This window comes from Loxodonta africana, chromosome 22 (assembly GCF_030014295.1).
Source record: "Loxodonta africana isolate mLoxAfr1 chromosome 22, mLoxAfr1.hap2, whole genome shotgun sequence".
Taxonomy (NCBI): domain Eukaryota; kingdom Metazoa; phylum Chordata; class Mammalia; order Proboscidea; family Elephantidae; genus Loxodonta; species Loxodonta africana.
The window spans coordinates 40,275,072-40,287,491 of record NC_087363.1 but is presented as its reverse complement, the minus strand read 5'-3'; the positions used below and the strand labels follow the sequence as shown (position 1 = coordinate 40,287,491).

Below are 12,420 nucleotides of genomic sequence, written 5' to 3'. Positions count from 1 at the left end.
CTAGCTCCAGAGTACCATCACAGGATCAGGTGAGGCCTTTGTTTCAAATCTGTCCAACCTCAATCTTACACAACTGGTGCCAGGAGTGGGTGTAGAAAGCCAGCTCTAAAAAGGGATTTGGAAACTGTCATAGTGTTCGAGGACAACTGGAGGCTTCTGAAGCTGCCACTCTCACCCTCTGGCCAAGAGAGTAAATAAAAAATAAAACTGTACCCCCAGGCGAAAGGCATAGATTAGTGCAACCTGTAGGACTAAAGGATGTAGGGGTGAAGGTTCCATTACATCTCCATTAAATTCATCAGTCTGGCCCTTACAAAACCAAATGGGTCGTGACAGATTATAGTGGACTACCACAAACTCATCCCAATAGTAGCTCCAATTGCATCTGCCATGCCAGATGTGGTGAGTATGTTAGAACAGGTGTATGGATGGGGCCCCGGACCAGGCAAATGCATCCCTTCCATCCCTATTAGGAAGGAGGACCAGAAGCAGCGCACATTCATATGGGACAGACAACAGTATACCATATGGTCTTGCCTCAAGGCTATGCTAAATAACCCCTGCATCCTCTGTTATAAGATATTCAAAGGAAAACGGACTATTTGGACATTCTGTATAATATCACATTGGTCCGCTATAGCAGTGACATACTGTTACTGTCATCTGGTGCACAATATGGGCAAGTACACAGGAGGCCTTGGTAAGATACGTGCACTCCAGAGGGTACATGATAAGCCCTATGAAGCCCACCACATCAATGAAGTTTTTAGGGATTGAGTGGTATGGAACATGCGGGGACATCCCTCCAAAGCAAAGGTCAAATCACTGCATCTCACGCCTCTCACCACTAAGAAAGAAGCACAAGGCTTGGTTGGCCTCTTCAAGTTCTGGAAGGAGCATATTCCACAACTGGTAATAATTCTCAGACTCCTTTACCAAGTGATATGAAAGGATTCCAGCTTTGCGAGGGTCCTATGCAGCGCAGAAAAGAGCTCTGCAATAGAGCCAGGTACTGTGTATGCAACCCTGCACTTGGACCATACGATCTTGCAGACCCCCATGGTACTAGAGGAATATGCAGAGTGAAAAGCAGTCACGTGGAGCTTATGGTGGGCTCCCAGTGGGAGAACCACCATGTAGACCGCTAGGTTCTGGGGCATGGCCATGTCATCTGCGGTGGAGAACCATATGCTACTTGACGATCAGCTCCTGGGTACTGGGCCCTGATGGAGACAGAGCTGCTGATCATGGGACATCAAATCACCACACAGCCAGAACTGCCATCAAAAGCTGGGATCGGACAGATTCACCAAGTCTTTTAAGGTCACGCAGGCTTGACAGCAATCCACCGTGAGACGGAAGAGGCATACCAGGACTGGATGTGAGCAAGGCCAGAGGGCACACATGAGCTGCACAAGCGGGAAATCTAGACCCTAAAGTATCCACACTGCTGCCCCAGCACCTCCCTGTCAGCTCATGCCAATAGCTACACAGAGGTTCCCTTGTGACTGGTTTTGCATTGTGTCCCTCCAAAATATGTGCTGAATTTACCTGTGGATGTGATCCTTCCACTTGGGAAGGTGCAGCAATGTGTCTTGACTAGAAGTGACATATTCTGAGCAGGTTCTACCTTTCCCGCCCTCAGGACAGCCAGCACGGCTGTACAAGGGCTTATGGAAGGTTTGACTCACCAACATGGTGTACCATATACATCACTTATGGAACCTGCTTTAGAGCAAAGAGGTGCAGCAAGGGGCACAGGACCATGGCGCCACTGTTCCTACCACATACTACACCAAAGCCACCAGGCTGTAGAGCAGTGCTTCTGGGGGGGGGGGGCGGGGCGTGATTTCTGCCACCCACAGGACATTTGGCAATGTCTAGAGATATTTCTGGTTGTCACAAACGGGGGAGACAGAGTGCTACTGGTATCTAATGGATTGGGGACAGTCTACAATGTACAGGACAGTCATTTCATGACAAAGAATGATCTGGTCTAAAATATCAACAGTGCTCTTGTTGAGAAACCCTATGGCAGAACAAAGGAAGAACAGCTTGGAGATGACGCCCTGTGAGGATGGGGTGTCATCCTTTGGGATGTGAGGTAAGTCCTAAATTAATGGCCATTACATGGTGCTAGGTTCCCAACTGATAGAATACACAGACCTGGGAACCAAGGGGTGGAAGGAGAAGTGGCTTTGCTTACTATCACTCCCAATGACCCACTTAGAAAATTTGTGTTTCCCATCCCTGCAACTTTAGGTCCCAGTTTCCAGAGGAGGGATGCTTCTACCAGAGGGCACAGTAAACATCCCATTAAGCTTTAAGCTATGCCTGCCACCTAATCACTTCAGACTCCCATGCCAAGAGTCCAGCAGATAAGGAAACGAGTCACCATACCGGCAGGAGTAACTGACCCTGGTCATCAGGAGGTAGGGGTGCCATTACATCTTAGTAGTACCCCTTGCCCCATTTTGCTGGTAAATGGACACACACAGTAGCCATAATACAAGAAAAGCATGGTGGCCAGGGTCTGAAACTCCTCAGAGATGAGCATCAGGTCCACCTCACCTAGACCAGCAGAAGTATTGGCTGAGGGTGAGGGAACTCTAGAATGGGTAGTAGAGGAGGAAATGATGAGTGTCAGTTACAGCCTCAAGGTCAGCTGCAACATTGGGGACTGTAGTTCAATCCATTAATCATGTTCTTAAGATTGCCCAGGAAAAGAAACCAATTAGAATCCACATCATGTAGGCTTTTGTAGACCACAGTGAGTCATTTGGATAAATTCATTTTCATGGTTAAATGAATTTCCTGGCCCTTGCTCTTGTTCAATTTCTTAGAAGCTGGCAGCTAGGCATATTCCTCTTCCCCACCCTCTAGTCAGGGAGTAGTTGTCTCTGGAGAAATGCTGTAGATACTGCCATTTGGGGTCTTCCAACGAAATGGCCAGGGCTGGAAAGGAGGTAATCTGAGGTTTTCAGCCTTTTTTGATTGGTGAAGACAAATCTCCCTCCTCCTTCTACCCCTAGTTCCCTTCCCCAAAGCAAGCCCCTTATTACTAATTTCTTGTGTTACCTTTTAGCATTATTCTAAGTATACAGAAGCATATCCTTATATACAATACTCACTTTTTTTTATACATGTTATCACAGTACTCATGCTGTTCTACCCCTTACTTTTCCCCTCAAAATAGCCCCTGCCTTAGAAACAATGTAAATTATTTTCCATATACAGTTTACCTCCAGTCTGCCTTGTTGTATTTTATACACCACTTGGGGATTCTCCTGTAGTATGGTGCCATAAAGCTCACGAAAGTGAACTACGTTGGGCTTCACAATATTCAACACTTTTGACTTATCCTCTCCAACCATCATCCGAAAGTCGCCTAGTTAAAACAAACAGAAAAACAAACCTTCCATTGAGAATCCCCATGCAGTCCCCACATTGGTTCTGCACTAGTTTGCCTAGCAGGATCCCTCCCCGAAACATTTCTTTTTCCTTCTTAAAGCCATGCACACATTACCCAAGAAATGAAGGGATTTATTTCGGGGAAAGAGAAGATCTGTAGGTGACACACAGCTTCAGTTAAAATACAGTTAGCTAAATACAAAAGGTTATCATCATCCAGAAGCTATATTTTTTCTTTGCTTTTTTTTTTTTTGACAATGCTCCGGTACTTAAAAACTCGCATTTTATGAACTCTGCCTGCAAACAATCACGAGGACAGTAGTTACATACACACTGCCACTTGTCCTTGCTATTGCTTACTCATCTTTGACTTGCTTAATGTGTTTGCATGAGGGTTTTGAGGTGCTTTATGAATATTACTAACCTTATTATGCTTGATAATGGCAAGACTAGTGAGTGTTAAAAATCCTGGCAAGAAAAGTTTACTTTGATGATGAAATTGAAAGCAGATATAACTCCAAAAATTGCAAGTGGTAAGAAATGAGGGACACTGCATTAGCCTAAAGGATGACTTGAGCTACAAAAATATATATATATATATATATATATATATACACACACACTATATATATATATATGGAAACCCTGGTGGTGTAGTGGTTAAGTGCTACAGCTGCTAACCAAAGGGTTGGCAGTTTAAATCCACCAGGTGCTCCTTGGAAACTCTATGGGGCAGTTCTACTCTGTCCTATAGGGTTGCTAAGAGATGAGCATCAGGTCCACCTCACCTAGACCAGCAGGAGTACTGGCTGAGGGTGAGGGAACTCTAGAATGGGTAGTAGAGGAGGAAATGATGAGTGTCAGTTACAGCCTCAAGATCAGCTGCAACATTGGGGACTGGGTTTGGTTTTTTTGTATGTATATGTGTATATATACATGTATGTATGTATACATATATATTCGTGTGTTCCTTTTTTTGTGGGGGGAGGACAAAGAGCAACTTTTAAAACAAGTGAAAAGTGCCCTACCTGTGCCATTGACAAATATCAGCAAGATGTTGGGGAAAAACGTAACAAAACGGGAAAACTTGACTGAATGCCTCTTGGGCCAATGTTAATTCAAAAGAAGCTGGATACATATACAGGAAACTCCAAGGTCAAGCTTGGTGAAAGGAGTACGGCTGAAACATTTGTTGGAGCATGGATGGTTACAAAGATATAAAGTCTGTTCGGGCAAGTAGTGGCAAGTATAGACAGACACCTCAGCTGCTAAGGAAGCTGCTGTGATTAGGTGACAGTGATCTCCTCCACGACAGGATCTGCTGTGAGTAGCCAGCTGAAAGGGAGTTTCCTTGGGGGTATGGCCTGCATTGCATGTAAGTGGACCCTCTGGCAAGGCTCGTGGGCTTTTGCTCACTCTGGGTTCAGCAGCAGAGACCAACACTGAGTCCCCGATATGACACCATCCCTTGAGGTGATCAGCCAGTTGATTACATTGTAAATTGATTACACTGGACCACCTCCATCGTGGAAAGGGCAGCGTTTTGTCCTTACTAGAATAGACAGTTACTCTGGATATGGATTTGCCTTCCCTGCCACAATACTTCTGCCAAAACCACCATCCATGGACTTACAGAATGCCTTATCCACTGTCACGGTACCTCATACAGCACTGCCTCAGACCAAGGGACTCACTTCACAGCAAATGAGGTATGCCCGTGGGCCCATGCCCAAGGAATTCACTGGTCTTACCATGTTCGCCATCATCCTGAAGCAGCTGGCTTGATAGAACAATGAAATGGCCTTCTAAAGACACAATTATGGTGTCAGCTAGGGGGCAATACCTTGCAAGGCTGGGTAAATGTTCTCCAGGAGGCTGTATATGCTCTAAACCAGTGTCCAATATATGGTGGTTGTTCTCCCATAGCCAGGATTCATGGGTGCAGGATTCAAGGAGTGGAAATGGGAGTGGTATCACTCACTATTACCCCTAGTGACCCGTTTGCAAAATTTTTGCTTCCTGTCCCTGTGACCTTATGCTCTACAGGTCTAGAGGTCTTAGTTCCAAAGGGAGGAATGCTCCCACCTGGAGACACATCACTGATTCCACTGAACTGGAAGCTAAGAATGCCACCTGGCCACTTTGGGCTTCTTATGCCTCTGGATCAACAGGCCAAGAAGGGAGTTACCATACTGGCTGGTGTGATTGATCCTGATTACCAAGAGGAAATTGGATTACTATTACATACTGGAGGTAAAGAAGAGTATGTCTGGAATGCAGGAGATCCCTTAGGGCATCTCTTAGTACTACCATGCCCTGCGGTTAACATCAATGGGAATCTAGAGCAACCCAATTCCGACATGACTACTTAATGGCCCAGACCCTTCAGGAATGGAGTTTTAGGTCACCCCACCAGGCAAAGAACCACAACCAACTGAGGTGCTTGCTGAGCACAAGGGGAATATGGAATGGGTGGTGGAAGAAGGTAGTTCTAAATACCAGTTATGACCATGTAACCAGTTGCAGAAACCAGGACTGCAATTGTTATGAGTATTTCTGGTTTGTATGTGTGCATCAAGTATTTTTGCTTTCTTCTCTTATAAAATATAAGATGTAAACAGGGCAGTTGTATGTGTGTTTGTTGTGTCGTGTTAGGTGCCAGTACAACTACTGTCTTTATTCAGAGATTGTGTGTAGGTGTTTAAGGAGATGTACACAGGTGCCAAGCTGACAAGGGGTGGACTGTGATCGTTAGGTTGTATGTCAACTTGGCTAGGCCATGATTCTCAGTAGTTTGGCAGTTATGATGTAGTCTGGCAGTCATATGATGATGTGATCACTTCCGTGATGAGACGTGATATAACGTGATCACCTCTATGATGGGATCTGCTGTGAGTAGCCAATCAGTTGAAAGAGAGTTTCCTTGGGGTCTGACCTGCACTGAATATAAGCGGACTCTCTGGCAGGAAAGCTTCTGCTAGCTTTGGATCCTGCAGCTGGCTCCTGTTCGTCAACAATTCAACGGTTTCTACGTGCACAATTCTGTGATACTGATCACATTCTTTGAGTTGTACAACCATTCTCACCCTCCTTTTCTGAGTTGTTCCTCCCCAATTAACATAAACTCACTGTGCCCTAGGGTTCCTATCTAATCTTTTGAGTTGCTGTTGTCACTTTGATCCTATATAGATAGTTCTTAAAAGAGCATAAGCCTGAAGGAAGAGATTTTTTACTAGTTAAGCTAAACTACTGTTTGGTTTTAAGAAGACTTCAGGGGGTATTTTTGATTTAAGGTTTAATGATTATCCCAGGGCAATAGTTTCACATAATCCAGCTTCCATAGCTCCAGAAAATCTGGAGTCCATGAGAATTTGAAATTCTATTCTGCATTTTACCTCTTTTGATCAGGATTCTTCTACAGAATCTTTTATCAAAATGTTCAGTAGTGGTAGCTGGGCACCATCCAATTCTTCTGGTCCCATGGCAAAGGAGGCAGTTGTTCATGGACTCAATTAGCCATACATTCCATATCCTCCTTCTTTTCCTGACTCTCCTCTGTTGCTCCAGACAAATAGAGACCAATTGTTGTGCCTTGGATGGCTGCTCACAAGCTTTTAAGATCCCAGGCAGTATGCAATGAACTAGGAGGTAGAAAAGAAGCACTAAACACATTATTAGGCTGATTAACTGGGATGTTCCAGGAAACCAAAACCTTAAACCTCCAAACCAAGAGACAAATCCCATGAGGTTTTTGGTTGTCCATGAGCAGCCTTAGTAGCTACTCTCGCTCTCGTTTTTTTTTTTTTTTGGTCGTCATCATAAATATATCTATAACCCAACTTTTGCCAATTCAGATTTTTACAAGTCTACAACTTGCTGACAGCAATTAAAATAATCTGCTGTGCAACCCTACCCTTAATCAATACAATTGTACCAGCATAAGGTAGGCCATTTTTGAGGGTGAAGGGGCGCTATGAAAAATTAGACCAGGACAACAAGTATATACTGGGCAAACCAGGACGTGTGGTCACCCTTTCCAATTTTTTTTTCCTATGGAGGAGGAAAGAATCATGGTGATTATTACCTGTCAAAATAGATTTTCCTAGCGCAAACTGCTGGCTTGCTTTAAAAAAAAAAAAAAAAGCTTGGTTGAATGTACTTCAGTAGGAGGCAAAATACGCTAGATTTTTAAGCTTCAAAGGACCAACTCACATTCCAATCTGGTGGTACAGCACCTGCGGGCTGCAGGCATTTTTTTTTTTTTTTTTAAAGCAAGCCAGCAGTTTGCTCCAGGAAAATCTATTTTGACAGGTAATAATCACCATGATTCCTTCCTCCTCCATAGGAAAAAAAAATTGGAAAGGGTGACCACACGTCCTGGTTTGCCCAGGATATACTTGTTGTCCTGGTCTAATTTTTCATAGCGCCCCTTCACCCTCAAAAATGGCCTAGCTTATGCTGGTACAATTGTATTGATTAAGAGTAGGGTTGCACAGCAGATTATTTTAATTGCTGTCAGCAAGTTGTAGACTTGTAAAAATCTGAATTGGCATAAGTTAGCACACAGCCTTTGGGAACCTAAGCTTTGGGCAGATGAGGTCTGACTGTTCAGTGGAGCAAGCAAAAGTAAGTCCCATCATAGCAAGCTGCCCAAATATGGAGGAACTTGTTTTTTTCACTATTATTTTAAAGGGAAAAAGGGTTAAACAGTTAAAACCTGGGATGATTGCTAGTGAGAGAGCAAAGAAATTGGTCCCTTCACACAGTATTGCTTTTGACATCATAAACTGCTAAAATCCTTCTGGAAAGCAGTGAATCAAGAAACCCCATCTCTGGAGAGCAAGTCTAAACAAAGAAACCAAAATAGAGTTAAAAAGATCATGTTTACTGAGCACTTGGGAAGTGCCAAGTCCTATTCCAAGTGCTTTGTTTACATTACTTCATCTGACCCACACGGTTCCCCTCTCGGGTAGATATTATTTTATCTCCATTTAGCAAACTAGGCAACAAACACACAGATTAAGTAGCCTACCAAAGATTTCCCAGCTAGTAAGGGAATACAACAGGTCCTTGGCTGGTGCAAATGGTTTGTGCTGGATTACTAACCTAAAGGTTGGCAGTATGAATCTGCCCAGTGGCACTGCAGAAGAAGGGCCTGGTGATCTGCTTTTATAAATATTACAGCCAAGAAAACCCTAGGAAACCACTCCACTGTATAATACACAGGGTGGCCGTGACTCAGAACTGACTTGATAGCTACATGTTTGGTTAGTTTGTTAAGGGGATACATTATCTACATAAAACCGTCCACTGGAAGTAACCAAAATGTTCAACAGAAATGTCCACCATACCCATGTCACGTGACAGTGTGCAACCACTAAGAATTATGGTCACCAAACACAGCAAGATGGGAAATGATCATAGAGTAACACAAAGTAAGAAAACAGGATACAAAATTGAATGTACAAGAGAATGATTTTTGCAAAAAAAAAGAAAAACACAACAAATTATGTGAAAATTGTTATTTTTCTTCTCATAAGACACACATTTGCTGTGGGCTCTCTTTAGTGTTCCACATTTACTGCCTCATTTAATCCTCACGAAGCCCTATTAAGGTGCTGTTTGTTATTGTTAGTTGCCATTGAGTCGGCTTTGACTCACGGCGATCTTATGTATAAAAGAATGAAATACTGCCCGATCCTGTGCCATCTTCAGGATCGCTGGTATGTTTGAACCTATTCTTGCAGCTACCGCGTCAATCCATCTCATTGAAGGCTTCCCTCATTTTCAGTGACTTTACCAAACATGATGTCCTTTTGCAGGGATTGGCTTTTCCTAGTGATATGTTCAAAGCAAGCAAGACAAAGTCTCACCATCCTTGCTTCTCAGAAGCATTCTGGTTGTATTTCTTCTAAGGCTGATAATTTTATAGATGAATCAAGAAACCCCATCTCTGGAGAGCAAGAATAAAGGAAGAAACCAAAACAGAGTTGATGAGGAGGGTGAGGTACAAAGATAACTTGCCCACAGTCCAACTGCCTCTCAGGATGAGGGCAGTGGCATTTTAGGTAACTAATTTTACTCTAAGGAGCCCTGGTGGTGCAATGGTTAAGTGCTCAGCTGCTAACCAAAAGGTTGGTGTTTCAAATCCACCAGCTGTCTGAGGGAGAACAGATCTGGTGATTTGGTCCCGTAAAAATTATAGCCCAGGGAACCCTACGGGGTGGTTCTGTTCCGTCCTGTAGGGCTGCTGTGAGTCGGAATCAACTTGATGGCCAACAACTACAGTTTTACACTACTTGGTAAGCTTTCTCCATTTCCCTTACTTGTGTAATGTTGGCACATTATATCCAACATTTTTAGATAAATAAACGGGATGCACAGAAGTGATCACTTGGCAAATATGAATGGTGTGGCAGCTGGGCTAACTTTCTGTTGTGTACATTCTTATGCTTTTATCTATATCCTATAAATTGCTTCTATTAATCTCTAACGCCTTCCCTGACCCAATTTGGGATGAAAAGTCATCAAACTCTAACTCAAACAGCGCTGGCCCTGAAATGCAAGGTGTGTGTTTATATCACTGTTGAGTTTTAAATATTTGTGCCATTTCTTCTCCTTGTGTGTTCCACAAACAAAAAGTTCTTAAACTTTAGCCAGTAACTTTCTGAGAGAAGGACTGTATTTTATCAAATGCAAAAGCAAAATAACCGAAACCCTCCCCCAAAAGAACAAATGCATGCCATGATTAAAGGACCTGGAAAATACTATGGACTTCCTAAGAAAGAGGACTGGGTCCTAGTCAACTCTGTATCCCCCATTCCTTGTGCACTGGCTGGCACGGGGAAGACCCATCAATAAACGTCTGCTGAATTGAATTTCTCTACCACGGGGAGCAGAAAGCAAACAGGCTTATTGTCAGTTTCTTCAAAACCAAATGAATAAATCACGGGCACAGCATGAACCAGCATCTGATTGTAAGAATCAATTTTTCTTGCCTCCAGAGATATTTCTGCAATAAAACTCTGGGCTTGAGAAAAATGACTGCTGACTTCGATTTTTACGCCTCTACTGATGGTTTTTTTTACTGATGGTTTTTAACTCTTGGCTGCTCAAGCCAGAGAACTGCTGGTGTAATACAATTAATAATTAAAAGGGTCATTTCTCTTTGACTCTGAAATGAGACAAACCGGAGGCTCTAAAGCATGTGTAGCTGACCCTCCCTGTGACACAGGCATGCCACCAGCAGTCAGGGGCCCGTGAACGTGGTGAGTAAGGGGCTGTACCCTGCACTGGGCAGGCCTGGCTTTCAAGTCCAGCACTCTTCTAGCGTGATTTGAGGCAAGTTACTTAACCTTTTTAAGTCAGTTTCCTTCTCTGCGAAATGGGTACAAGTATCATACTTACTGCCTTACAAGGTTACTTTCAAATTTAGATGAGCTAAGCTTTTAGAGAACGCTCTGCAAATACTGATGTTGTTACAATGTGTATAAAGGATGGGCAAAGGATAGGGGTAGAGGAAGGCCTGAGTCTTTGAGAGTAATAATGACTGGCTACCTTTTTTTCCACTTGAGCTAATTGCAATACTGCTGCCATAGCAGTCAAATAAACATTTGGGTGTTCACTCAGTACCAGGAGCTGAGCTAGTCACTGGAGCTACAAAGATATAGGGCCTACCTCAGGCAACAAATGACATGAAAACAGATTATTTCAACGCAGGTTCCAGAAGTGGGTGTTGTTATGGGGTAGTGTTTAAGAACAGCAGGCGAAAACAGGATGCTGACATGCCAAAATAATGCTCTTTTTTAAATTGAGTATAATTAACATACCTTACAATTCACCCAAATTGCACAATTCAATGTTTTTTTTTAGTTATATTTACAGTGAGCAACCGTCACTCTAATCTAATTTTAGAACATTTTCAGTGCCTCCAAATGAATATCCATACCCACTAGTAGCGACTCTCTATCTCCCTCACCGACCCCCCTTCCTGCTATAGGCAACCACTAATTTATTTTTTGTCTATAGATTTGCCATTCCGGACATTTCATATTAATGGAACCACACAACATGTGGTCTTCTGTGACCTCTTCTGCATAAGGTTTTCAAGGTCCCTTCATGTTGTAGTGGTTCAGTGCTACAGCTGCTAACCAAAGGGTCAGCAGTTCGAATCTGCCAGGTGCCGCTTGGAAACTCTATGGGGCAGTTCTACTCTGTCCTATAGGGTCGCTATGAGTCAGAATTGACTCGACGGCACTGGGCACTGGGTCATGTTGTAGCATGTACCGATACTTCATTCTTTTTATGCCCAAATATTATTCTTTGCCAATTTTATTTGTCCATTCAACAGTTGACGGGTATTTGGGTTGTTTCTACTTTTTGGCTGTTATGAATAATGCTATTATGAGCACCCATGTACAGTGTCTATGTAGACATATGCTTTCATTTCTCTTGGGTATACACACTAGAATTGCTGGATCACATGGTACCTCTGTGTTTAACACTTTGTTGACACATAGTAAGTAATCTATAAGCGTTAGGTATTATTAATGAAAATTATCCCTTCGAGAGTGTTGCATTCGCAGAAATTAGCAAGTGACTGACTATTGAGTACAAAGAGTTCCAACCGAGGCTCCAGCAAAAGCTCAGGCGTGCCAAGCATGGAGAAACACACTTCCAAATTCCTGAAATGTTCAACCTCAAATACGCAGATCATCCAATGACACTGTTTTGCAAGGTTTCAGATGGTAAACTGGGATGGAATAAATCTTAACAGCTCTTGCTCCAGAGAAAACATTTCTCTACTGGCTTTTACCAGGATCCAGAAATGCGGTGTTTACTTACACTTTAGAGTCCTGGCACTCATTTCTAATTTTTTTTTTCCCCCAAGAATAGCTCAACTTCCTCACTGCTTTGTCTTATTCCTCGAAGTAGCTAAGCCTGTGTTCAGACAATATGGTATTGAAAGAAACTCATTCTTCTCTTGAAAGTGTTTTTTATTCCTTAAGG

General features: G+C 43.1%; 1 protein-coding gene across 6 annotated transcripts in view; it reads right to left on the bottom strand.

The window, feature by feature from the left end:
* The window catches only part of TAMM41 (TAM41 mitochondrial translocator assembly and maintenance homolog), a 63,007-nt gene that overhangs the window by 23,763 nt on the left and 26,824 nt on the right, over nucleotides 1-12,420 (bottom strand). For 4 of the 6 annotated variants that reach the window (XM_064274872.1, XM_064274875.1, XM_064274874.1 and 1 more), the window contains 2 exons: nucleotides 6,807-7,052; nucleotides 3,243-3,388 (listed from right to left, as the gene is read on the bottom strand). The exons of 1 other annotated variant lie outside the window; for it this stretch is intronic. In XM_064274872.1, coding sequence (XP_064130942.1) covers nucleotides 3,243-3,388; nucleotides 6,807-7,052 — 392 coding nt within the window. The remainder of the gene's footprint in view (nucleotides 1-3,242; nucleotides 3,389-6,806; nucleotides 7,053-12,420) is intronic. One more of the 6 variants, XM_003409752.4, reaches the window with a different exon arrangement.